Source organism: Stegostoma tigrinum, chromosome 39 (genome assembly GCF_030684315.1).
Source record: "Stegostoma tigrinum isolate sSteTig4 chromosome 39, sSteTig4.hap1, whole genome shotgun sequence".
Taxonomy (NCBI): domain Eukaryota; kingdom Metazoa; phylum Chordata; class Chondrichthyes; order Orectolobiformes; family Stegostomatidae; genus Stegostoma; species Stegostoma tigrinum.
Window position 1 is genome coordinate 5,525,030 of NC_081392.1, and position 24,437 is coordinate 5,549,466.

Consider the following 24,437-nt stretch of genomic DNA (forward strand, 5'->3'; position numbering starts at 1 on the left):
GAATTTGAATTCAGTTAGGAAACAAATTGGAATTAAAACCATAACGATGACCATGAATCCATTATTGATTGTTGGAAGGGAGAAACTGCCATCTAATGCCCTTTTGGGAAGGAAACTACGATCCTTACTTGGTCTGGCTTATATGTGACTCCAGGCCCACAGCAATTGGGTTGGCTCTTAACTGCGCCCCCCCCCCCCCCCCACCAGGGCAATTAGGGATGGGCAATAAATGCTGGACTGTTCAGTGATGGCCTCACCCCACGAATGAATATAAAGGAAACCTCTGCTTAAACAAAAATAAATGTGCGCTCTTGGAATATACCATGAGCAGTTTAAATGTGGGAGCTGTATATGCAGTGAATCACAGGAAGGAGACCATTCAGCCCATTGTATTTGTACTGTAACACACGGTATTTGAAACCACTTGGCCAGCATCCTGTTTCACATCAACATTTTCTCACTGTTGGTGACGAACTGATGATGGTCAATATTTTGATGCTACTGTGCAGGCAATTGCAAGAAGGATCGATGAGATTAGATAATGTCTCTGACACAAAACAGGCAGCAAAAACAGGAAATTGGGTGTACTTGTGGCTGTGAGGTGCTGACAGAAAAAGGGATCTATCCGGCCTGAAATTAAAAATGTTTCTTACCTTGTATTTTTTCATTCACCCCGTAACTACGATAAAAGTTAAAATAACGCACCAAGGCTGGGTGTGGTGGTGGAGTGGTTACCTAGGGAACAAGAAGTAGGAGTAGGTCCCCATTTCAGGCCCATGAGTCTGCTCTGGTCTGATCTGATTGTAACCTGAAGAGGAGGTGACTGTGCAGTGATATTGTCACTAGGCTAGCAATTCAGAGGCACAGGCCAATGTTCTGTTGGGTCAGAGGTTCAAATCTCACTACGGCAGATGGTGTAACTTAAAAATAAAGTCTGAACTCTAGCTTGGTGACAACCTTTAACCATTGTTGAATAGAATCTGGTTCACTAATGTCCTTTCGGGAAGGAAACTGCCATCTTTACCTGGTCCGGCCGACACGTGACTCCAGATTCACCACGATATGGTTGGCTCTTAACTGCCCTCTGGGCTGTTAGAGATGGGCAATAAATGCTGGGCCTAGCCAGTGACATTCACATCCTGTGAGCGAGTGAAAAGAAAATCAATTCTGGCCATATGTAACTTGCCAGTAATTCGTTCAACTCTCAGTATTGTTCAGATCTTGTTACATATGGACACGGCCTGGATCGGTACCTGAGATGTGACCGGTGCTGATCATTGTACCATCATCAGTGAAAGTCCTCAGCTCTGACCTTAGGATGGGCAGAAGGTTATTGATGAAGCAGTTACAGACGGTTGGGCCTAAGGCTCTACCCTGAGGAATTTACTGTGAGTGTGTGGCATTGGGGTGGTGTCCCCCTACATCTGAGCCAGGAGGCCTACATCCAGACCCTACCAGCTCCACGGGTGTGCATAATAATTTCTTTGAACAGACTAATTAAAAAGCACCTATGTAGTGTAACTCCAGCCGCAACTATCCACAAAAACAAGTTAGTTGCAAGAGTGGGATTACAATCTTCATGGTCCGGTTGGATCAAGGGGTCTGTTTCCATGCTGTGTTGGGTCTATGCCTTTATAGGAATCAACCCTGAGAAATACTGCTGAAGTGTTGTCCTGGGCCAGGAAATCTGCCATCCTTACCTGGTCTGGCCTGTATGTGACTCCAGGCCCACTGCAATGTGAGATATCCCCAGCAAGCCACTCAAGTTGTAGCCAACAGCTACAAAAGAATGAAACTGGACTGACTGCCTGGTATCAACCAAGGCTCCGCAAATGGCAATGGGATTTCCAACCCTACAGTGCCCTCCTCATTAACTCCTATGTTAATTATGACTCTTAAGTGCCCTCTGGAGGTGAGCTGAGGCAGGGCCTGAGAGAGTCTGGAATGGTCAGGACCATACTCATTGGAGTCTCACAGAAACCGATAAAATTCCAGCAGGGACTAGACAGACTAAGCACAGGAAGGATGTTCCAGATTCCGGGGATCACAGTCTAACAATACAGGGTCGGGCGGAGATGAGGAGAAATGTCTTCACCCAGAGAATGTTGGAAATCTCTGCCACAGAAAGTGCGTTGAGGCTAAAATATTGAATGTTTTCAAGTAGGAGTTACATATAGTTCTTGACAGATCAAAGTGAGAAAGTGGGAACAGGGAATTGAGTTGGATGATCAGGAGTGATTACGTTAATGGCGGAGCAGGTTCAAGGGACTGAATGGCCTCCTCCTGCTCTTGTTTTCTATGTTTCTGTGGGTGAGATAGAAGCGGGCACCCATGGTGATGGAGGAGGGATAGTATCAGAAATGAACTCTGGGTCATATGGACGTGGAGACTGGGATAGCCCTGAAGTGAATGTAACTGATTCAGTCAGGTGAACCTCATAGAATAGGAGTTCCCTGATTGGGGCTGTTAACCTGGGGCCAATCAGGGAGCCCTGGCTGACATAGAAAGGCTCAGTGTTGGGGCCACTGACAGGCTGGTTCTGACTCAGTATGAGGCAGTACTAATGCCCAGGGCTGTGTGTGCTAAACAAAGGGTGACTTGGTGATGAGATACCAGACTTCGTGGAGTTATTTCAAGCCCAGTTTGTTCGAAGAGCATAACCAGGAAGGGGAGATTGGATCAATGGCCTGGCATTGTATTTGTGATGGACATCTGCTCTTCCTGAAGTATAGCCCAGTGTGATAAAGCCTGTTTGATTCAAGCCTGGTGATTTAGAAGCAGTGAGCGGAGGGTGCGATGAGGCAAGAGCCGGGGTAATATGAGATAATATGGTGTGAAGCTGACTGAACACAGCAGGCCAAGCAGCATCAGAGGAGCAGGATTCTGCTTTGAAGCTTGATTCTCTGAATCAATTTTAACCCCAGTGCGGAGTCAATTTCTGAAGACGGGTCCAGACCAGAATCACCAGCCTTCCTGCTCCTCCGATGCTGCTTGGCTTGCTGTGTTCATCTAGCTCCTCACACCGTGTTATCTCAGATTCTCCCGCGTCGGCAGTTCTGACTATCTCCGGGGCACTATGGGGCCGATGTTGATGTTGGGGCCCAGTGTTTGGGCGGGAGTTGTGTGGAAGTGGGGGTGGGGGTGTGGGTGTGAGGGTCAGGGAATGGATATTGCATAACACACCATCAGCCCACTCCCTGGGCCGTTGGCCCCATCCTGCCTTGGTACTGTTCCCCGGTGGCAGGCTGTTGGTAGTAATAAATAAGGCAGGCTTAATAAACCTCTGCCTGCAGTGTCAGGCGAGAGAGTGTACCCCTCCACAAAAGTGGCTGGGCCACTATTTTTTCTACAAAATATCGAAGGGGGGTGTTCCTTAAAAATGAAAGCGCCCCTCACCCCCGACCCCCTACTTAGCCCTTACAGGCCTCTGGCCTGCTCCCTGGCCTTAAATTATTACCAATATCCTTCCCCCAAGGGCAGGAAGCAGAACACAACTGATGGATTAAAAGACTTTTTTTTTGACTTTCGTGAACGCTGGGACCTCTCAAAAGTATTTTCCAGCCAAAGAAATAGTTTTGAAGTGCAGACGCAGCGGGGTAGCGGCGAGGTCACACGCACTCAGCAGTGATGTGCTTGCAAATGGTTGTTGTGGTTTTGAAGGAGGGATAAATATTGGGCAAGCCACATCGAAAACTCCCCAGGTTTTCTTCGAGAATAGCGTCGGTCGAGGTCTTTTCTCCCCAGCCTGAGCAGGTCTATCAGGGCCCTGTTGTAATGTCACAGCTGAGGGTTGGCATCTTCTGGCAGTGCAGCATTCTTTCAGGAGCGCAACCTGAACTGAGAACCTAGTGATTCAGAGTTAACAAAGTGTGGGGCTGGATGAACACAGCAGGCCAAGCAGCTTTTGTGCTCCTAAGATGCTGCTTGGCCTGCTGTGTTCATCCAGCCCCACACTTTGTTATCTCGGATTCTCCAGTTCCCATTACACTTAGTGATTTAAGTGATGTTTCTCCGCACTGAGACATGGCTTTCGCTCAGCCAGGTAACCTTTGGGGGCCTGTTAGCTCATTGGCTGGGGGCCTGGCCTACAACACACACTGACAGAGATAATGGGAACTGCAGATGCTGGAGAATCCAAGATAACAAAGTGTGGAGCTGAATGAACACGGCAGGCCAAGCAGCATCTCAGGAGCACAAAAGCTGACGTTTCGGGCCTAGACCCTTCATCAGAAAAGGAGGATGGGGAGAGGATTCTGAAATAAATAGGGAAAGAGGGGGAGGCGGATTGAAGATGGGTAGAGGAGAAAATAGGTGGAGAGGAGACAGACAAGTTAAAAGGGGCGGAGATGGAGACTGTAGAGGTGAGTGTAGGGAGGGGATAGGTCAGTCCGGGGAGGATAGACAGGTCAAGGGGGCGCGATGAGGTTAGTAGGTAGGAAATGGAGGTGCGGCTTGAGGTGGGAGGAGGGGATAGGTGAGAGGAAGAACAGGTTAGGGAGGCAGGACGAACTGGGCTGGTTTTGGGATGCAGTGGGGGGAGGGAAGATTTTGAAGCTTGTGAAATCCACATTGATACCATTGGGCTGCAGGGTTCCCAAGCAGCTCAGGTTATCATGAAGGGTTCTCCCCAGTCCCTCCCCTCGCCTGAGGCATGCTGAGCCCCAGGTTAAATTCACTATCAGTCATCCTCTGTATCTCTGATAACAGACTGGAACTATGGCAACTTTAACTGTTTTTATATAAGGACAAACCTATTCCTTTCATTATGTGCTCATGGCTGTTGCTGGGATGGCCAGCATTTCTTGCCCGTCCCTAGTTGCCCCTTGAGAATGTGGGCGTGAGCTGCCTTCTTGAACCGCTGCAGTCCATGTGCTGTGGGTTGACACATAATGCCCTGCGGGAGGGAATTCCCAGATTTTGATGCAGCGACACATTTCCAAGTCGGGTAGTGTGTGGCTCGGAGGGGAACTTGCAGGGATGGTGTCCCCATGTATCTGCTGCCCTTGTCCTTCTGGATGGAAGTGCTTGTGGGTTTGGAAGGTGCTGTCTGAGGATCTTTGGTGAATTCCTGCAGTGCATCTTGTCGATGCTACACACTGCTGCGACTGAGCGTCGGTGGGGGAGGGAGTGGGGTGTTTGTGGATGTGATGCCGATCAAGCGGGGGCTGCTTTGTCCCGGATGGTGCTGAGCTTCTTGAGTGTTGTTGGAGCTGCCCTCATCCAGGGCAAGTGGGGAGTATTCCATCACACTCCTGACTTGTGCCTTGGAGATGGTGAATCTGGAATCCAGGTTCACATTTTTTCTGATTAAAACCCGAAAGAAATATAAATCAGAAACCAAAACAGAACTTGTTGAAGAGGCCCAGCAGGCCTGGCGGCATCTGTGGAGAGAAATCAGAGTTAACATTTCGGATCAAGTGACCCTTCCTCAGAACTGAAGGGTTTGAGCTTCATTTCTCCTGAGTCCAATGCTTTAGTGCTCCTAAGATACTGCTTGGCCAGCTGCGTTCATCCAGCCCCACACCCTGTTATCTCTAGCCCTGAGTACTGTTGACTGATCAGCTGATGCACCATTTCCTGCTCTATCTCAGTTTGGAATCACCTCAGTAAACAAACAGGAAGGTACTGGTTCACACTGCATCAGCTTCAAGCTTCATATCCAAGCATGATCAGGCCATGTCACGTCCACAGCTCAAACACCGGCCCTCCGGCAAAACCGTTGCTGTACACTAATTTTCAGACTGTTACAATGCAGGCTATTTAGCCCATTACATTCGTGCTAGCTCTTTGGTAGATCAACCCCAGTTAATGGCCCCATCCTGTCCATATTGCTGCATCTTTTTCCCATCAAGGGTTTATCTTTTAACTCTTTTGAAAATTTTTTCCTCCACCCTTTCAGGCTAGACCTTAGTAGCACTTTGCATTAAAATAAAAATTCACTGTCTAGCTCTCCTGCCGAAGGTCTTCAATGAGTTGCCTCCCAGGCTTTAGCAACCTTCCCCGATCAACCTTCCATTCATTGCTCCTTTAGGAGCCTAACACACCCTTCAGCCCGTCAATGCTAGCCCACATTTTAGCAAGTTCCACAGTCTCCTAATCTAATGTCAGCTATGCAAAACGGCCATTGCGACTCTCTCAAGAGGAGACTGCAGAGAACCTTCTGTCTACTGCCTCCTTCATAGTTTCCTGCCTCTTTACAATCACCTTCCTGTGTGAACAGAGGGCCCATTGAGTCCCACCTGGTCCCTTTGTGGACCAGAGGGTCAGTGAACTCAACTTGCCTGACGTTGGCATTGTCATAGTGGCCACACATTCCATCAGCCACCTCTGGAGATGAATGACTGGGCCTGGGAGTCAATCCAACTCCTGTGACTGCCTTTGGCTGGGGGCCACAAATGGTTCCCGAATCATGAATGGAGGCATTGTTTAAACAGAAGTGTAGGGACAGAAGAGGAGCTTTCTGCTGGCCAGGAAGTCATTGGCTGTCACCATGCATTTTTCAGAGGTTCTTTTGTGATGAGATTTTCTTTCTGCATTGATCTCACGGAGATTTCGTGCTGAGAAATCACATCCGCTAGGAGCCAGGAAGAATTTGCAGCCAAAAGGCAGAGCTGGGTCTCTTCCCCCATCGTTAATATCAGACAGTTCGAATCTCACTCAGGGCGTAAGACACTGAAAAAAGATGGAGGCCGTACTGCACTATCAGGGGTTCACGGGAACCAACAGCTGTATTGAACAACAGGCCCTTCAACCCTCTCCCACCATTCACCATAATAATGGCTGATCTTCTATCATTCGATCCTTCAGAAAACAGTTTTCAACTAGAACAGAGATCATGGGAACTGCAGAAGCCGGAGAATCCAAGATAACAAAGTGTGGAGCTGGATGAACACAGCAGGCCAAGCAGCATCTTAGGAGCACAAAAGCTGACGTTTCAGGCCTAGACCCTTCATCAGAAAAGCTGACGAAGGGTCTAGGCCCAAAACGTCAGCTTTTGTGCTCCTAAGATGCTGCTTGGCCTGCTGCGTTCATCTAGCTTCACACTTTGTTATCTACAACTAGAACAGGCCCGTTCGGCCCATCAACCTCGTTTATCACAAGAAGGTTGGAATATAAAAGCAGTGATGTGCTTCTGAGACTTTATAAAGCTCTAGTTAGGCCCCATTTAGAATACTGTATCCAATTTTGTGCCCCACACCTCAGGAAGGACATACTGGCAATGGAGCGTGTCCAGCAGAGATTCACACTGATGATCCCTGGAATGGTAGATTTAACGTGCGATTAATGGCTGTGGATCCTGGGATTGTATTCATTAGAGTTTAGAAGGTTGAGGAGAGATCTAATAGAAGCTTACAAGATAATGTATGGCTTCAAAAGGGTAGACGCTGGGAAGTTGTTTCCATTAGGTGGGGAGACTAGGACCCATGGTCACAGCCTTAGAATTAGAGGGGGTAAATTTAAAATGGAAATGAGGAGACATTTCTTCAGCCAGAGAGTGGTGGGCTGGTGGAATTCATTGCCACAGAGCAGTGGAGGCCGGGACATTAAATGTCTTCAAGGCAGAGATCGATAAATTCTTGATCTCGCAAGGAATGAAGGGCTATGGGGAGAGTGCAGGGAAGTGGAGTTGAAATGCCCATCAGCCATGTTTAAATGGCGGAGTGGACTTGATGGGCCGCATGGCCTTATTTCCACTCCTATGCCTTATAGTCTTCTATCCTTTAGCAAGGTCATGGCTTATTGCCTGGTTTGTCTGCACTGTCCGTCAATGTAACAGTTGCACACCCACTGCTCGCTGAAGTCACAATCTTCCTGCGTGAAGAAATTTCTTCATGTCTAATTCCTGAAAAACTTTCGTCTTGTGTTGAGGCTGTAATCCAGCCAGCGGGAACGTTTTCTCTGTCAAGCCCCTTAAAACATTTCACACATTTCAATTCCCCTATAATCCAGCCCAAGTAGGCCCGGTTTCATCTCTTCTCACGGGATGATCCCAGTTTAGCGATCTGGCCGGCAGTTAACCTTCCATTTATCAGGGGTATTAGTTATCACTGGCTGGGTCCATACCTATCCCTAACTGCCCTGGAAAAGGGTGGTGGCAAGCTGCCTTCTAGAACTGCTGCAGGTCCACCCACAGTGCCCTTAGGGAGGGAATTCCAGATTTTTGAACCAGTGACACTGAAGGAACGGCGATACATTTCCAAACTGGGGTGGTCAGTGGGTTGGAGGGGAATTTGCAGTGGCTGGTGTTCCCATGTGTCTGCTGCCCCTGTCCTTCTAGATGGAGGCGGTTGTGGGTTGGGAAGGCCAGCAGGTCTGGCAGCACCTGTGGGGAGAAATCAGAGTCAATGTTTCAGGTTGAGTGACCTTTCCTCAGTCGCTCAACCTAAAACGCTAACTCTGATTTCTTTCCACAGATGCTGCCAGAGCTGTTGAGCTTTTCTGGCAATTTCTGTTTTTGTTTCCGATTTACAGCAGTTCTTTCGATTTTTTTTTGTTGGGTTTGGAAGGTGCTGCCTGAGGATCTTTGGTGAATTTCTGCAGGGCATCTTGTAGATGGTACACACTGCTGCTACTGGGTGTCGGTAGGGCAGGGAGTGAATGTTTGTGGATGTGGTGCCAATCAAGCGGGGGCTGCTTTGTCCTGGATGGTGTTGAGTTTCTTGAGTGTTGTTGGGGCTGCCCCCATCCAGGGCAAGTGGGGAGTACTCCATCACACTCCTGACTTGTGCCTTGTAGATGGTGGGACAGGCTTTGGGGAGTCAGGAGGGGAGTTACTTGCTGCAGGATTCCTAGCTTCTGACCCGCTCTTGTAGCCGCTGTGTTAATGTGGTGAGTCCAATTGAGTTTCTGGTTAATGGCAACCCCAGGATGTTGATAGTTGGGGATTCAGTGCCAATCAACATCAAAGGACGATGGTTATATTGCTTCATTTTAGAGGTGGTCATAGCTTAGAACTTGTATTGTTTCAATGTTACAAATAGTTACTAAGATGTAATAATCATTACCTTATCAACTAAGATATTAGCTTCTTTTGAGATTGATTCACAGGCCACCTTTTACCACAAACTACTTGAAAGCCTCGAGGCAATTACTTGGACAGCACGGTGGCTCAGTGGTGAGCACCAGGGACCCAGGTTCGATCCCACCCTCAGGTGACTGTCTGTGTGGGTTTGCACATTCTCCCTGTGTCTGCGTGGGTTTCCTCCAGGTGCTCCAGTTTGCTCCCACAGTCCAATGATGTGCAGGTTGGGGTGGATCAGCCTTGTGGAAATTACTCATAGCAACCAGAGCTGTGCAGGCTAGGTGGGTTAGCCATGGGAAATGCAGGGTTACAGGGATAGGGTCTGGGCAAGACGCCCTTTGGAGGGTTGGTGTGGATTCAACTCTATGCTGTCGGGATCCTATGAGAGCAGGATTTATCATCACCGTTAGAAACAAAACTGAGACCCAAAAATACGTGACAGTCCCAAATCCAAATGAAGGGCAGGTGATACTGCGTGATGTGTTCCTGTAAATTATAGACTGGACAAATCAGATGACTATCAGCCGTGTGTCGGAATGTGTCAGGTTTGGGTGCAGACGATGTAGAGTTGTCACCCTGGTGCAGGAGTGAGGGAGAGCTGCAGCACACTACTCTGGGGTGAAATGTTAAACTGAAGCTCTGACCTCTGCCTTGTACACAGGGCACCGTTTCAGGGAAATACTGGCCAGAACAGTACAGGAACAGGCCATTCGGCCCACCATGTCTGTGCTGACCACAATGCCGCTCTTAATTAATCCTATCCACCTGCACATGCTCCATATCCCTCTATTCCCTTGCCTGGTCCTCTGTCTAAATGCCCCTTAAATGTTGCTGTCATCTTTGCTTCTACCACCTTGCCCTGGTAGCGTGTCTCAGACACCTACCATCTTCCTGTAAACCTCCCAAATTTCCTTTAAGCATTGCCCCTCTCACCTCAAACCTACACCCCCTGGTTTTTGACATTAACACCCTGGAGAAAAAGATTCTGACTTCTCCACTCTATTCATTTCTTTCATAATTTTACATGCTTTGATCAGCCCTCTAACGATTCAAGTTTGTCCGACCCCTCCTGGGCACTTAGCGAGTCAACAAATATGCAAGCATCAAGTTGTGATTCCGTTGTGTTTTGTCGAGTGCAGACCCAGGATCTATATCTCCTGGATTGCAATCCCTCACAAAATTTACTTTGTCATTTTTAAAGCTCATTAGTGCCCCCATACCCCCACTCCTGAGGCTGTGAGCACTTCAGGTTATTTTTGCTGCATAAAAACAGAGAAATGTTGAGTTTTGCTTTGATGGGAACATGGCATGTGTTCAGGAACTGTAATCTGAATCTGCAAAAGTGGTTGGACTGTTTGAAACAATGCTGGTGAACTTCAGTGCAGTGGTATCTTACAGTACAGTGAGTTGACTCCCTTTTTATCTGCTCACTTACTGACGCACTTTGCACAGGCTCCCAAGCAAGCCTCAAGTTAAGCTGGTCCCTCTCCTGCTTTTTCCATTTCACGCCCCCAGCCCTCCTCCCGTTGGCAGGCAGACTGCTGCTGGTTGCTGTAAGCCCCTGTTCTGTGTTGCAGGAAATCTCGCCATGAGTATCAGAGCTCGCTGGGCAGCAAGGCCATCCAGAGGCAGAGCCGGCGCAGAATGACCTGCCCCAGTCCGGCGGAGATCAGCAAGGCCAAAGCCATTATGTCCATGCCTCAGCTCTGCAAGGCTCTGAGCCTGGACGAGCTCATTCTGAAATGTGTCCAGTCCTTTGGTAAGTAAGGGCCAGCTTTCAGAGACTGATCTCAAAGAAACCATCTGGTTATGTGTGCGTGTTTGTATATATATGTGTGTGTGTGTGTGTTTGTATATGTGTGTGTGTGCGTGTTTGTATATGTGTGTGTGTTTGTATATGTGTGTGTGTGTTTGTATATGTGTGTGTGTTTGTATATGTGTGTGTGTGTCTGTGTGTGTGTCAGTGTGTGTGTGTTTGTATATGTGTGTGTGTGTTTGTATGTGTGTGTGTGTGAGTGAGAGAGAGAGAGAGAAAGAGAATGTGAACGTGTGTGTGAATGTGTGTGTAGGCAAGCAGGAGTGTGTGTGTGTGTGTGTGTGTGTGTGTGTCTGTGTGTGTGTGTAAATGTGTACCTGTGTCTGTGTATGTGCATGTGTAAGAATATATATTTGTGGTGTGAGCAGGTGTGTGTCTGTACAAGCAGGAGTCTGTGTGTATTTGTGAGCTGGTGTCTGTGAATGTATGTGTGTGGGTGAGAGTGTACGTGTGCGTGAGAGAGAGTAAGTGGGAATGGGTTGTATGTTTGTGCGTGTGAGAGCGGATGTTTGTGTGAATATCTCTGCGCATGAGTGGGATTGTCTGTGTGTGATGTGTCTTTTTGTGTGAGTGGTTGTATGAGGACGTGTGTGCGCGCGCGTGTGTGTGTGCGCGTGCATGAACAGGACTGTGTTGTACGTGTGTGTACGAGAATGTGAGAGCGGATGTTTGTGTGAATTGTGTGCATGGGTGGGAGTGGCTGTATGTGATGTGATGTGTCTCTGTGAGTGAGTGTGAGTGTGTGTCTGAATGTGTGAGACTGTGTCTGTTTGTATGTACATGTGTGTGAGGTGTGTGAATGCAAGTGTGTGTATGTGTATCAGTATGAGACTGATTTTATTTAAAATGTAATTGTGCATGGCTTAGACAAGGAGCTGAATCAATGTATCAGAGCTGTGGCTATCTGGGGAGGGGAGAGAGAAAAGGGGCAGACCACAGTCACAGAGAGAACTGCTCAAAGCTTTCATGTTTGACTAATTATTAACAGAAGCTTTTAAACTGGTCCGCAACCGTGTACACTCTGCAAATTAATATTCTTGCAAAGTACAGCCAGAGGCTGGGGAGATGTATAACTTGGAAAAGCTGCAGTGCAGAGGTCTGTCAGTTTCCTCTCATTTCCCCATTCCCCAGTAGAGCTGGACTCTGCAGAGGTGAATATAGACAGGTGCACTCGGTTACCTGGAGCTAATCAGGGACGACGGTTTAATAGAGCTGGCTAAAGTTTGCAGTTCGAGTTGGTTTGTCATGAAGATTGTTGTCTTTTCTCAAGGATTTCAAACGCTGGGTTATTTCCCATGGCCGTTGGATTTTTATTTTCACACACAGTCAGTTGTCTGATAATGTAACAAAAAGTGTTTTGTTGAGGATCTGTGCGTAAGGTAATGGTTTCAAATTAAATCATTTCTTTTGGGGACCCATTTTCCAAGCAGTATCATTTTAGAAAAATAAACTTGCATTGCCTTTCTCTTAATTATATCTTCGGACATGTAAAGGTGCCTTTTTACAGTCAAGTAGTTGATGTTCCCTTTGCAAAAGTTTGTAGTGTGTGGGAAAGTGAAAGTATAAGGTAATATGAGGAGACACATTTTCGGGCAATATGGGTTCAAATCCCACCTTGGCTGTGGGTAGAATTTGAAATTCAATTCATAAATCTGAATTGAGTGCTAGTCTTATTAATGATGACCACAAAAGTATTTTTGTTGAACACATATTTGATTCGCTAATGCCTTATAGGGAGGGAATTCTGCTGTCCTTATCTCAGTCCAGCCTACGCGTGTCTCCAGACCTACAGCAAAGTGGCCGACTCTTAACTGCCCCCTGAAATGACAGAACGAGTCAGTTTGAGGGCAGCTAGGGTTGGGTAACAAATGCCAGCCTTATCAGTAACACGCTGAAGCATGAAGAAGTCAGGACTTTATTTCATTTGTTGAGGGACTAGATTTTTAGATTGCAAGCTTCTTTCACATTTCAAGAGGTGCACAGTTTTTTGTGATTTATATAAATGATTTGGATGTGAACATTGGAGGTACGGTTAGTAAGTTTGCAGGTGACACCAAAATTGGAGGTGTAATCGACAGCAAAGAAAATTGGGACCTTGATCAGTTTGGCCAATGGGCTGAGGAATGGCAGATGGAGTTTAGTTTAGATAAATGTGAGAGGTTGCATTTTGCAAGGCTAACCAGGGCAGGACCTTCATGGAAGACCCACGGAGGGTGTTGCTGAACAAAAAGACCTAGAAGTGCAGGCTCATAGTTCCCTGCAGGTGGAGTCACAGATAGACAGGACAGTGAAGAAGGTGTTTGGCATGCTTGCCTTCAAAGGTCAGTGCATTGAGTGTAGGAGTTGGGAGGTCATATTGTGGCGGTACAGGACATTGGTGAGACCACTTTTTGGAATACTGCGTTCAATTCTGCTCTCCCTACTGGAAGAAGAATGGTGTTAAACCTGTAAAGGTCGCAGAGAGGATTTACTTGGATGTTTGTTGGGGTGGGAGGCTTTGAGCTATAGAGAGAGGTTCTTTAGGCTGGGGCTTTGTTCCTTGGAGTGTCGTAGGCTGAGGGGTGACCTTATAGAGGTTGATAAAATCATGAGGAGCATGGAGAGGATGAATAGCCGAGGTCTTTTTTCCCCATTGTGGGGGAACTCCAAAACTACAGGGGTCGAGGTTTCAGGTTTAGAGGGAGATGGGCCGAATGCTGGAAAATGGGACTAGATCAGGTTGGGATGGATGGCTGGTACTGATGATTTGGATCAAAAGGTCTGTTTCCAAGCTGTATGTCTCTAAAAGGTTTATAGAGACTACATTTTTTAAAATTGCCTCTCATGACTGCTCTTTCTCCTTCTCTCCGCCTCCCTCTAAGATCTGTGTCTCAGAAAATGGGTTTGACTCTAAGTCTGCCTTGCGGCCTCGAGTAGGCAAAAGGTGGATGTTGGAAGATGCATTCAGTGACTCCTATTCCTCTCACTTGTGTGAGTTCACATCTCAGCCTGGCTCAGCGTTTCCCTGGCTGCCTGGTTGAGATGTCAAACTCACTCACACAGTCGTGGGCCTGAACTTTTGACATAATCTCCATTTGCCCAGTACCTCCCCTGCCCCAGCTCCTCTGCTGCTGGAGATCCTCAGCTGTGGATTTGTTAATCTTCCTTAAACCATTCCCTCACTCTTGAAAATCCGTCAGAACTCAATCTCCCTGTTAGCACTTTTCCATCCAGCTGCAACTCCTCATTTGGTTTCGTTGGCAGCACAAAGTTGTCCGGCCAGCATTTTCATTGTTCGTGGGCTAAACCAGATCCTCAGCCGCCAGTACTGACCATCCCGGTGATGAGAAGGAGTAGCCTAAAGATGGCGCCTGAGGTTTTTGAGGGATGTGGGCCCTGATTAGTTCCTTGGGCAGCTTGTTCCATTGTGGGGCCGTCTTTGGGAAGAAAGGTCATTGAGAGACTACCTTGGAAACTCGCGGTCTTTGCATTTTGTGTGAATGGCTACCTCATATTTTGGTCATTGACGGAAGATGCCAAATCCTTGTTTCTGTCAGTTCCCATCACGCCTTTTCCAGAATGCCCGCAGTCAATTGCTCCCCACTTGGCTGTTGTGGTACCATTGCCAGGATGTACCACTGATATGTCGCCGCTCACCATCCTGGCTTGGAAATATATCCCTGGTCCTTCAGTGTCGCCGGGTCAAAATCCTGGAATTCCCTCCCTCGGGGCATTGTGAGTCAACCCACAGCACATGGACTGCAGCGGTTCAAGCAGGCAGCTCGCCCCCACCTTCCCAAGGGGGCACCTGGAGACGAGCTATAAATGCCCAAACAAAAACCAAAACACTAATTTGTACAACACATCTTTGGACCACCTCAGTCGTATTTATGCCTCCTGCTGTGCCCACACTCATCTTACATCCTCTCTTCAACCTCAAACATGATTGTAGATGTCTTTTTTTCAATTCTGTACTGCTGTGAGTGCATTCAGTATTTATTGCTCCAAATTGCCCTTTAAGGGCAGATAAGAGTCAACCACATTGCTGTTGGTCTGGAGTCACATGTAGGCCAGACTGGGTAAGGATGACAGATTTCCCTCCCTAAAAGACATTAGACCATAAGACCATAAGACATGGGAGTGGAAGTAAGGCCATTCGGCCTATCAAGTCCACTCCGCCAATTAAATCATGGCTGATGGGCATTTCAACTCCACTTCCCTGCACTCTCCCCGTAGCCCTTGATTCCTTCTGAGATCAAGAATTTGTCGATCTCTGCCTTGAAGGCATCCAACGTCCCGGCCTCCGCTGCACTCCGTGGCATGAATTCCACAAGCCCACCACTCTCTGGCTGAAGAAATGTCATCTCATTTCAGTTTTAAGTTTACCCCCTCTAATTTTAAGGCTGTGCCCACGGGTCCCACTCTCCCCGCCTAACGGAAACAACTTCCTAGCGTCCACCCCTTCTAAGCCATACATTATCTTGTAAGTTTCTATTAGATCTCCCCTCAATCTTCTAAACTCTAATGAATACAATCTCAGGATCCTTAGCTGTTCATCATACGTTAAACCTACCATTCCAGGGATCATCCGTGTGAATCTCCGCTGGACACGCTCCAGGGCTAGTATGTCCTTCCTGACGGGTGGGGCCCAAAATTGGACACAGTATGCTAAATGGGGCCTAACTAGAGCCTTATAAAGCTTCAGAAGCACATCGCTGCTTTTATATTCCAACCCTCTTGAGATAAACGACAACATTACATTCGCTGTCTTAATCACAGACTGTACCAGCAACTTAACCTTTACAGAATCCTGGACCAACACTCCCAGATCCCTTTGTGCTTCTGATTTGCGAATTTTCTCACTGTTTAGAAAATAGACCATGCCTGTATTCTTTTTTCCAAAGTGCAAAACCTCGCATTTACTCACATTGAATTTCATCAGCCATTTCCTGGAACACTCTCCTAAACTGTCTAAATCTTTCTGCAGCCTCCCCACCTCCTCAGTACTACCTTCCTGTCCACCTATCTTCGTATCATCGGCAAACTTCGCCAGAATGCCCCCAGTCCCTTCATCCAGATCATTAATACGTAAGGTGAACAGCTGCGGCCCCAACACTGAACCCTGCGGGACACCACTCGTCACCGGTTGCCATTCCGAAAAAGAGCCTTTTATCCCAACTCTCTGCCTTCTGTCAGACAGCCAATCCTCAATCCAAGCCGGGAATTAGTGAACCAAATGGGGCTTTTTTCCCACAATTACTACTGGTACTAATTTTCATAGAAGCCCTACAGTGTAGAAAGAGCCTATTCAACCCATCAAGTATACACCTACCCTCTGAAGAGCATCCCACCTGTGTGCACCCCCTAACACCTGCATTCCCCATAGCCAATTCACTCTAACCTGCACATCTTTGGACTTTGGGAAGAAACCGGAGCACCTGGAGGAAACCCACACAGACACGGGGAGAATGTGCAAACTCCACACAGACAGTTGCCTGAAGGTGGAATTGAACCCAGGTCCCTGGTCCTGTGAGGCAGCGGTGCTAACCACTGAGCCACCGTGCCATCTCGTCTCAGCTTATGCTCAAAAATTAAAATTCCATCAGTTGCCTAATGGTGGGATTTTAGGCTGTTTTCCAAGCCATTAACCTGGAGACCCCAGTTTACTTGTACTAATAGCTCCCCCTCACTCCTCAACAGTTATTATGGTGGCTCAGTGATAGGCACTGCAGCCTCACAGCACCAGGGACCTGGGTTCGATTCTACCCTCAGGCAACTGTCTGTGTGGAGTTTACACATTCTCCCCCATGTCTGCGTGGGTTTCCTCCCACAGTCCAAAGATGTGCAGCTTAGGGTGGATTGGCCTTTCTAAATTATCCATAGTGCCCAGGGATGTTTAGGTTAAGTGGGTTAGACATGAGAATTGTGGGTTAGGAGGTGCCCTTTGGAGGGGCAGTGTGGACCTATTGGGCCAAATGGCCTGATTCCACACTGTTAGGATTCTAAGTCTAGGTCAATGACAGGTGGCATTCAACCTTTGGGATGACCAGTGCCAGGAGTAGCTTTGTGTGATATCTTGGGGGAACAGCCATTTCTTGGAAGAAAGTACAAGACGCAAGGTTCTTCCATGATGGGTTTGGGATCATGTTGAGGGTCAAAGGGAGGTGGGTAGAGTGACAATGGGGTAGTAGGAAAGGAGCCAAGGGGAGGTGGGTAGAGTGCCAATGGAGTAGTAGGAAAGGAGCCAAGGGGAGGTGGGTAGAATAGCAAGGGACAGTAAGAAGGGCACAGGGAGGTGAGTAGGGTTCCGGGGGAGGTTATAAGGACGCGAAAGGGCAATAGGAAGTGTACCAAGAGGAAGTGGGGAGGGAGCCAATGGGCGGTTATAAAGTGCCAAAGGGAGATTATTATTGTGGCAAGGGGAAGTGGGAAAGGTTCCTGGGCACTGTGCATGAGGATCTTGGAGCGAGGTTGAACCTAAGGACACGGCCTCATCTAAATAATTCCGGGATCTTCAAGGCTTGGGTTGGGGTCAGTTGGTGTGGGCTTGGGTCAGATTGGAATTGGGTTGAAGTCAGATTGGCTGTGGCAGAGGAGGGAGGTCAAATCAAGGGTCAGAGTGGGATTTGAGGCCGGGGGCATAGTTGGCATTAGGTTGGAGGGGAGTGGTCAGATCAGAGTCAGATTGGGGCGTGTCAGATTTGATTGGGAATCAGGTTGGAGTCAGTATTTGCATTAAGTGTGCCAGACAGAAAAAGAATCAGAATTAGCTTCCTCAAATTAACAGGAACTCATATTTGTCAAGGGGAACTCGGATGAAGGTGGTAGGTTAGTTTCCTCCAAGGGCTGAACCTACACCATTCACACAAATTATCCACAAACACATGGCCTGGCAGTTATGTCCATGGAGTTGAGTGGCATCATCATGACAGAACTAACAGAACATAAATACCCCCATGGAGAGGTCATTGAGGTGCTGGAAAACCAAGCTTATGTCAAAATATTGAGTAAAATCTTCATTCAACCGGGCAGTGAGATATCTTCAGGAAGTGTCTATCTTTTGCCACCATTCTGATTTCTGACTTAATGATGGAGAGCAGGTCATTGATGAAGCAGCTGGAGATTGTTGGAGCCTAGGACACTACGATAAGGAACTCCTGCAGAGATGTCCTGACCTCCATATACAATGACCATCTTTCCATGTTCTAAATATGACCAGCAAAGTTTTCCCCAGTTCCCAATAACTTGAAATTTGCTAGGGTTCTTTGATATCATATGTGGTCACAAATGGGCCTTGAAGCCCTGGAGCTGAGACGACTGACCTTCACCAATCGCAACCATCATCCTGTGCCAGGTGTGACTCCAACAAGTGGAGAGGTTACCCAGTGGTAACTTAGAGTTATTTGGGCTCCTGGATGACAAAGCTGCCACATATGGGCCTCTTTTGTCTGTATTTGGACCAAGCCTGTAACAAAGTCAGGAGCTGAGTGGTTCTGGCAGAGCCCAAAACCGAATATAATGGGGAAGGTTATTGTTGAGTAAGTGCCATTTCACATCACTATCAATGGAGATCAAGGGTTGCCCACCACCATTCACGACTGGATGTGACAGGACGGCAGAGCTTAGGCCTGATCCATTGGTTGTGGGATCGTTCAGCTCTAACACTTGCTGCTTTTGCTGTTTGGTGCGCAAGTTTTCCTGTTTGGTAGCTTCACCAGGTTGATACCTTATCTTCAGGTATGCCTGGTGCTGCCCCTGGCATGCCCTCCTGCAGTGTCCATTGAACCAGGGTTAATCCCCTGGCTTGATGATAATGGTTGAGTGGGGGATATGCCGGGCCGTGAGGTTACAGGTTGTGCTGGAGTAAAATTCTGCTGCTGTTAATGGTCCACAGCACCTCATGGACACCCAGTCTTGAATTGCTAGATCTGTGCAAAATCTGTCCCAGTTAGCACGGTGATAGTGTCACACAACACGATGGAAGTTGTTCTCAATGTGAAAGCAGGACTTCCTCTCCAAAAGGACTGTGTGATAGTCACTCTTACCCACACTGTCATGGACAGATGCAGCTGAAGATTGGTAAGGATGAGGTCAAGTATGTTTTTCCCTCTTGTTGGTTCCCTCACCAACCACCACGGACCCAGTCTAGCAGCTCTGTCCTTTAGGACCTGACCAGCTCGATCAGTGGTGCTGCTGCTGAGCCACTCTTGGTGGTGGGCGTTGAAATCCCCCACCCAGAGTACATTTTGTGCCCTTGCCATCCTCAGTGCTTCCTCCAAGTGTTGTTCACCATGGAGGAGTACTGATTCATCAGCTGAGGGAGGATGGTATGTGGTGATCAGCAGGAGGTTTCCTTGCCCGTGTTTAACCTGAAGCCATGAGACTTCATGGGGTCCAGAGTCAATGTTGAGGTCTCCCAGAGCAACACCCTCCTGACTGCATACCACTGTGCCGCCCGCTCTGCTGGGTCTGTCCTGCGTTAGGGACAGGATATATCTGGGGATAGCAGTAAGATATGATTCTGTGAGTAAGACTGCGTCAGGCTGTTGCTTGACTGGTCTGTGAGACAGCCCTTCCAGAGTTGGCACTAACCCCCAGATGTTAGTGAGGAGGACTTTGCAGGGTCAAACAGGGCTGTGTTTGTTTGTCATTTCCAGTCGCTGTATTGATCTGTCTGGTTCCATTGCTTTTAGAAGATTTTGTAGTTGATTCAACTGAGGGTTTTTCTCCGGCCATTTTCGGGACTGGGTCTGGAGATGCATATAGGCAGAGTACGGCCGCTAAAAATATTGATGAACCAGATGAAGTTTTGATCACAATGTTTTCCATTAGACTGGCTTTTGATTCCAGATTCACTAATTAACATCAAGTTCTGTATGTGTGATGGTGGGATTATGAACTTGCGCATTAATCTGCAACTCTAGATTGCCAGTGTAGTGAAAATACTATCTCCCTGACCTTGTCCTGGTAAGATGACAAGGGTATGCCTGAGAGAGTGATCTTAACCACATGGGAAGACCTTCAAAAACATTCCACAACTGAACTGAGACCAAACTGAATTGGCCATGTTCTTAACGAATTACAGAGAAAGCTCAAAGCGTCAAATGGTCAAAATCCAGCCCAAGTCCTTTGTCCTAATGTCATCCTCGTGTGGAGGATGCATCTCTTTCATTCAGTGCTTTGATGGTGAATGCTGTATCTTTTGGATGGGAGATACCTGTATGATTTTTTAAAATTCATTCATGGGACGACGCTGTCTTGGGCCAGGCAGCATTTATTGTCTCTCCCTAATTGCCCAGAGGGCAGTTCAGAATCAGTCACATTGCTGTGGGTCTGGAGTCGCATGTAGGCCAGACCAGGTAAGGATGGCCATTTCCTTCCCTGAAGGGCATTAGTGAGCCAGATGTGTTTTTCTCCAACAATTGACAATGGATTCACGGCCATCGTTTGACTCTTAATTCCAGATACTTATTGAATTCAAATTCCATCTGCCATGGCAGGATTCAAACCCGGAAGCCCAGAACATTATCTGGGTCCTTGGATTAATAGTCCAGCGATAATACCGCTCGGCCGTCACCTCCCCTATGATGTGGGTCCCAGTCACTCAAACAGAGCTTTGGTGTGTTTGTAGCAAATAGGCAGATCAGCCAAGAGTAATTCAGGCTGGGCTGACAGAGATTTCCAGGAACACCTTTCAATAATGACAGCTTACTGACAAGATTGAAACATACATTTCCTGAGAGATTGACTCACTCTGAGAAACGAGACACCATGGAGTCTATTCCGAGCATGGTAAACCATGGAAAGATCTCACCTATTCCCCCTTCCCCACTCTTCCGCAAAGTAGCGGTGAACCACACGCCTGGAAGGAGTCCCTTCATCCCACAGTGCTTTTATTCGCTCCATCCGCTTTGTTGCCCTCTGCCTGTACTTTCTTTTCCCCCAAAGCCTGCAAGTATCCGCAGTGTTCAAATATTTACCCAACTGTACATTTAAAACTAAACCTGCTTCTGATGCCCTCTCAGGGCGATTGGGAGACTCTTAGTTCGAAAGGTTTCCGGGTCTTGGCCAATTTGGTGGAGAGAGCTAGGCGAGTTGCTCTTATCGAGAACCAGGACCAAACAAAGGGTCAGAATGGCCTCTTGCTGTGCTGTAGCCATTGTATGATTTGAGAATGCCTACCCAGCAAGGCTATGAGTAAGGAATTCTCCTCATCTTCCAAATCTTCTGCCTGTTGTCGTTGATTGTTGTCCCATGGTTAATGACTGCTCGGTCAATGGAAACAACCTTTGTCCATCTGTTCTTATCAATGATCCTCACAACTTTCAGCATCATTTTTAACGTGTTGGTTTTTTTTTGCCTGAAATGCTTATTGGGAGCTACCTGCTGTCTGAGATTCCCATGTGACAATAGAATATCCAATCCTGATACAAGATTGTTGGCTCAGAAAGCAAAATGGGATCCTTTTCTTTAACATCCATTCGGGGAAAATGGCCAGGCCAGCATTTATTGCCCAGAATCAGCCATGTATCACCCAGACCAGGTAAGGATGGCAGTTTCCTTCCCTAAAGGACATTAGTGAACTAGATGGGTTTTTCCAACAATTGGCAATAGATTCGATTTGTAATCCCAGATTTTTAATGAATTGAAATTACACCAATGCACTATGGTAGGGATTGAACCTGGGTCTCTTGGTCAATAGCTAGGTGAAAATAGCCATTGCCTCCCCTTAACAGGGTAAAGCTCCTTCTACACTGTCCCATCAGAAACTTCCAGTACAGATACAGCTCAGGTTTCAACATATAGTGTAACTCTCTCTACCCATTAATCAAAAACATGCATGTACAGCATAGGGTTAGACACAAAATAAAATCCCCTGTACTCTCTCAAACTCTTTACTTAAAGTAAAGCCTCTTCAACAGTGTGCCCATCAGACACTCCCAGCACGGAGCTAGATACAGAGGTGAGCTCTCTGTGCGCTGGCCCCATCAACACTTCCAGGATAGGGACAGAGCGGGGTTAGATACAGAATAAAGGTCCCTCAATTGTTTTAAACTGAGCATAACATCCCCCAGTGTCAGACTGCTAACCCTCTTCACATCTTTTCCAAGCCAGTGCACAAAAGTTGTGTGAGTGGATAACAGCGCGTGATAGAACCTCCATTTATATGTTACCTTTCATAAAGTGAGGATATCCCACTTGTACTCCTGCCAGTGAAGTCCTCTGAGGTATGACCCAGAACACGCTCACCACAGAAATACACAGCAGTTCTAGGAGAATGTGTACAGATTGAAAGAATAAATTAAATGGACTTAATCATAGAATCATAAAGCACAGAAACAGACCCTTCAGTTCAAATTATCCATGCTGACCAGATATCCTAAATTAATCTAGTCCCATTTGCCAGCATTTGGCCCATATCCCTCTAATCCCTTCCTATTCATGTACCCATCCACATGCCTTTTAAATGTTGCTATTGTACCAGCCTCCACCACTTCCTCTGGCAGCTCATTCCATACATGCACCACCCTCTGTGTGAAAATGTTGCCCCTCAGGTCCCTTTTAAATCATTCCCCTCTCACCTTAAACCCATGCCCCTCTGGTTTTGGACTCCCCCAGCCTGGGGAAGACCTTGGCTATTCACCCTATCTATGCCCCTCATGATTTTGTAAACCCTATAAAATCATCCCTCAGCTCCGATGCTCCAGGGAAAATAGTCCCAGGCTATTCAGCCCCTCTTTATAACTCAAATCCTGCCCCCATCAACATCCTTGTAAATCTTTTCTCTACCCTTTCAATAAACAACATCTTTCCTATAGCTGAGGGACCAGAATTGAACACAGTATTCCAAAAGTAGCCCTAAACAATGTCTTGCACAGCTACAACATGATGTCCCAACTCCTCTACACAACACATTGGCCAGTAATGGTAAGCGTACCAAACACCTTCCTCACCGCCCTGTCTACCTGGAACTCCACTTTCAAAGAACTGTGTACCTGCACTCCAAGATCTCTCTGTTCAGTCCCAGGCCCCTACCATTAACTGTATAAGCCCCACCCTGATTTGCCTTACCAAAGTGCAACACCTCACATTTATCTAAATTAAACCCCTTTTGCCACTTCTCGGCCCATTGGCCCACCCCATCAAAGTACTCTGAGGGAATCTTCTTCACTGTTTACTACAACACTAATTTTGGTGCCATCTACAAACTTACTAACCATAGCCCCTATATTTATACGAAACTGTTTATATAAATGACAAAAAGCAGTGGACCCAGCCCCGAACCTTGCCATGCACCGCTTGTCACAGATCTCCAGTCTGAAATCCTAACTCCTATATACAGTGGCTCGCTCCTTAGAGGAGAGGGTAAAATTCTAAGTGGACTCAAACTCGCTCAGTTCTGATTTTTGAGACAATAGACAATGGACAATAGGTGCAGGAGTAGGCCATTCGGCCCTTTGAGCCAGCACCACCATTCATTATGATCATGGCTGATCATCCACAATCAGTATCCTGTTCCTGCCTTATCCCCATAACCCTTGCTTCCACTATCTTTAAGAGTTCTATCCATCTCTTTCTTGAAACAATCCAGAGACTTGGCATCAATGGAAGGGCAATGATTGATGAGGGAGTCGATAGTCGTTTAAACATTAATCAAGGCTATTAATTCCAGATTTGTGAACTGGGTTCAAATTTCACCCCCTGCTCTGTTGGGGTTTGAACTGACCATCCCGAAAGTGATTTGTGTGAGCCTTTGGGTTCATGGTCAAGTGACCACACAGGCACCATAACATCACCACCTTCATAACCGTGGCTCTACAATTTGCTTCACTAATGCCCTTTAGGGAAGGAAATCTGCCATCCTTACACGATCTGGCCTACATATGACTCCAGTGCCACAGCCAACATGGCCCATAGTCACAACGCTGACCCAGCTGCTTCATTGTATCAAACCGTGGTGAATTCTGATTTAAGGAATGAAATTGGACAGACCACCTAGAGTTGGCCAAGATACCAGAGCTAATAGATGCAAACAGTCCTGATAACCCTGCAAAGCACTCCTCACCAACATCTCCCTCCTTTTGACTAAACATTGTCAATGGCTCTCCCAGGCTTTGAGAAATATGGCGGGCAGATGGAGGTGGGAAGGGCTATGTTTAAGACTGAGATGGATAGGTTTTTGATTATCAAGAGGATCAAAGGTTACAGGGAGAAAGCAGGAGAATGGGGTTGAGGAACTTATATGGAGCAGACTTGATGGGCTGAATGACCTAATTTCTGCTCCTATGTCTTACGGTCTAATCCAGGAGGTCCTGATAAATGGTCAGAAAGCACCAGCTCCCTCTCCCCACTCTGAAACCCGCTTCCCATCTTACAATCAGGGCCCAAGATCCATCACTTCGGACTGTCCCTGCCCTCAATCCGACTCCCTGCTCTCCTCAGCTGTTTAGCCATAGAATTCCTATAAGCGTGGAATCACGCCATTCAGCCCATCAATCCACTGAAGAGCATCCCTCCTCGACCCACACCCTATCCCTGTAAGGTTAGCCCACCTAGCCTGCACACCCCCTTGGCTACTGTGGGGCAATTTAGCATGGCCAAACCACCCTAATTTGCACA

At 47.3% G+C, this 24,437-nt stretch overlaps 1 protein-coding gene across 8 annotated transcripts in view; it reads left to right on the forward strand.

Moving 5' to 3' along the window:
• rasgrp4 (RAS guanyl releasing protein 4) overlaps window positions 1-24,437 on the forward strand; it is a 157,310-nt gene that overhangs the window by 62,253 nt on the left and 70,620 nt on the right. For 5 of the 8 annotated variants that reach the window (XR_007246579.2, XM_048522184.2, XM_048522189.2 and 2 more), the window contains exon 2: window positions 10,600-10,781. The exons of 1 other annotated variant lie outside the window; for it this stretch is intronic. Coding sequence is in view for 5 of the 7 variants with exons in the window: in XM_048522184.2 (XP_048378141.1) it covers window positions 10,600-10,781 (182 nt within the window). In the remaining 2 variants the exon portion in view is untranslated. Of the gene's footprint in view, window positions 1-10,402; window positions 10,425-10,599; window positions 10,782-21,312; window positions 21,361-24,437 lie in introns of those variants that run through there. 2 more of the 8 variants (XM_048522188.2, XM_059640979.1) reach the window with 2 other exon arrangements.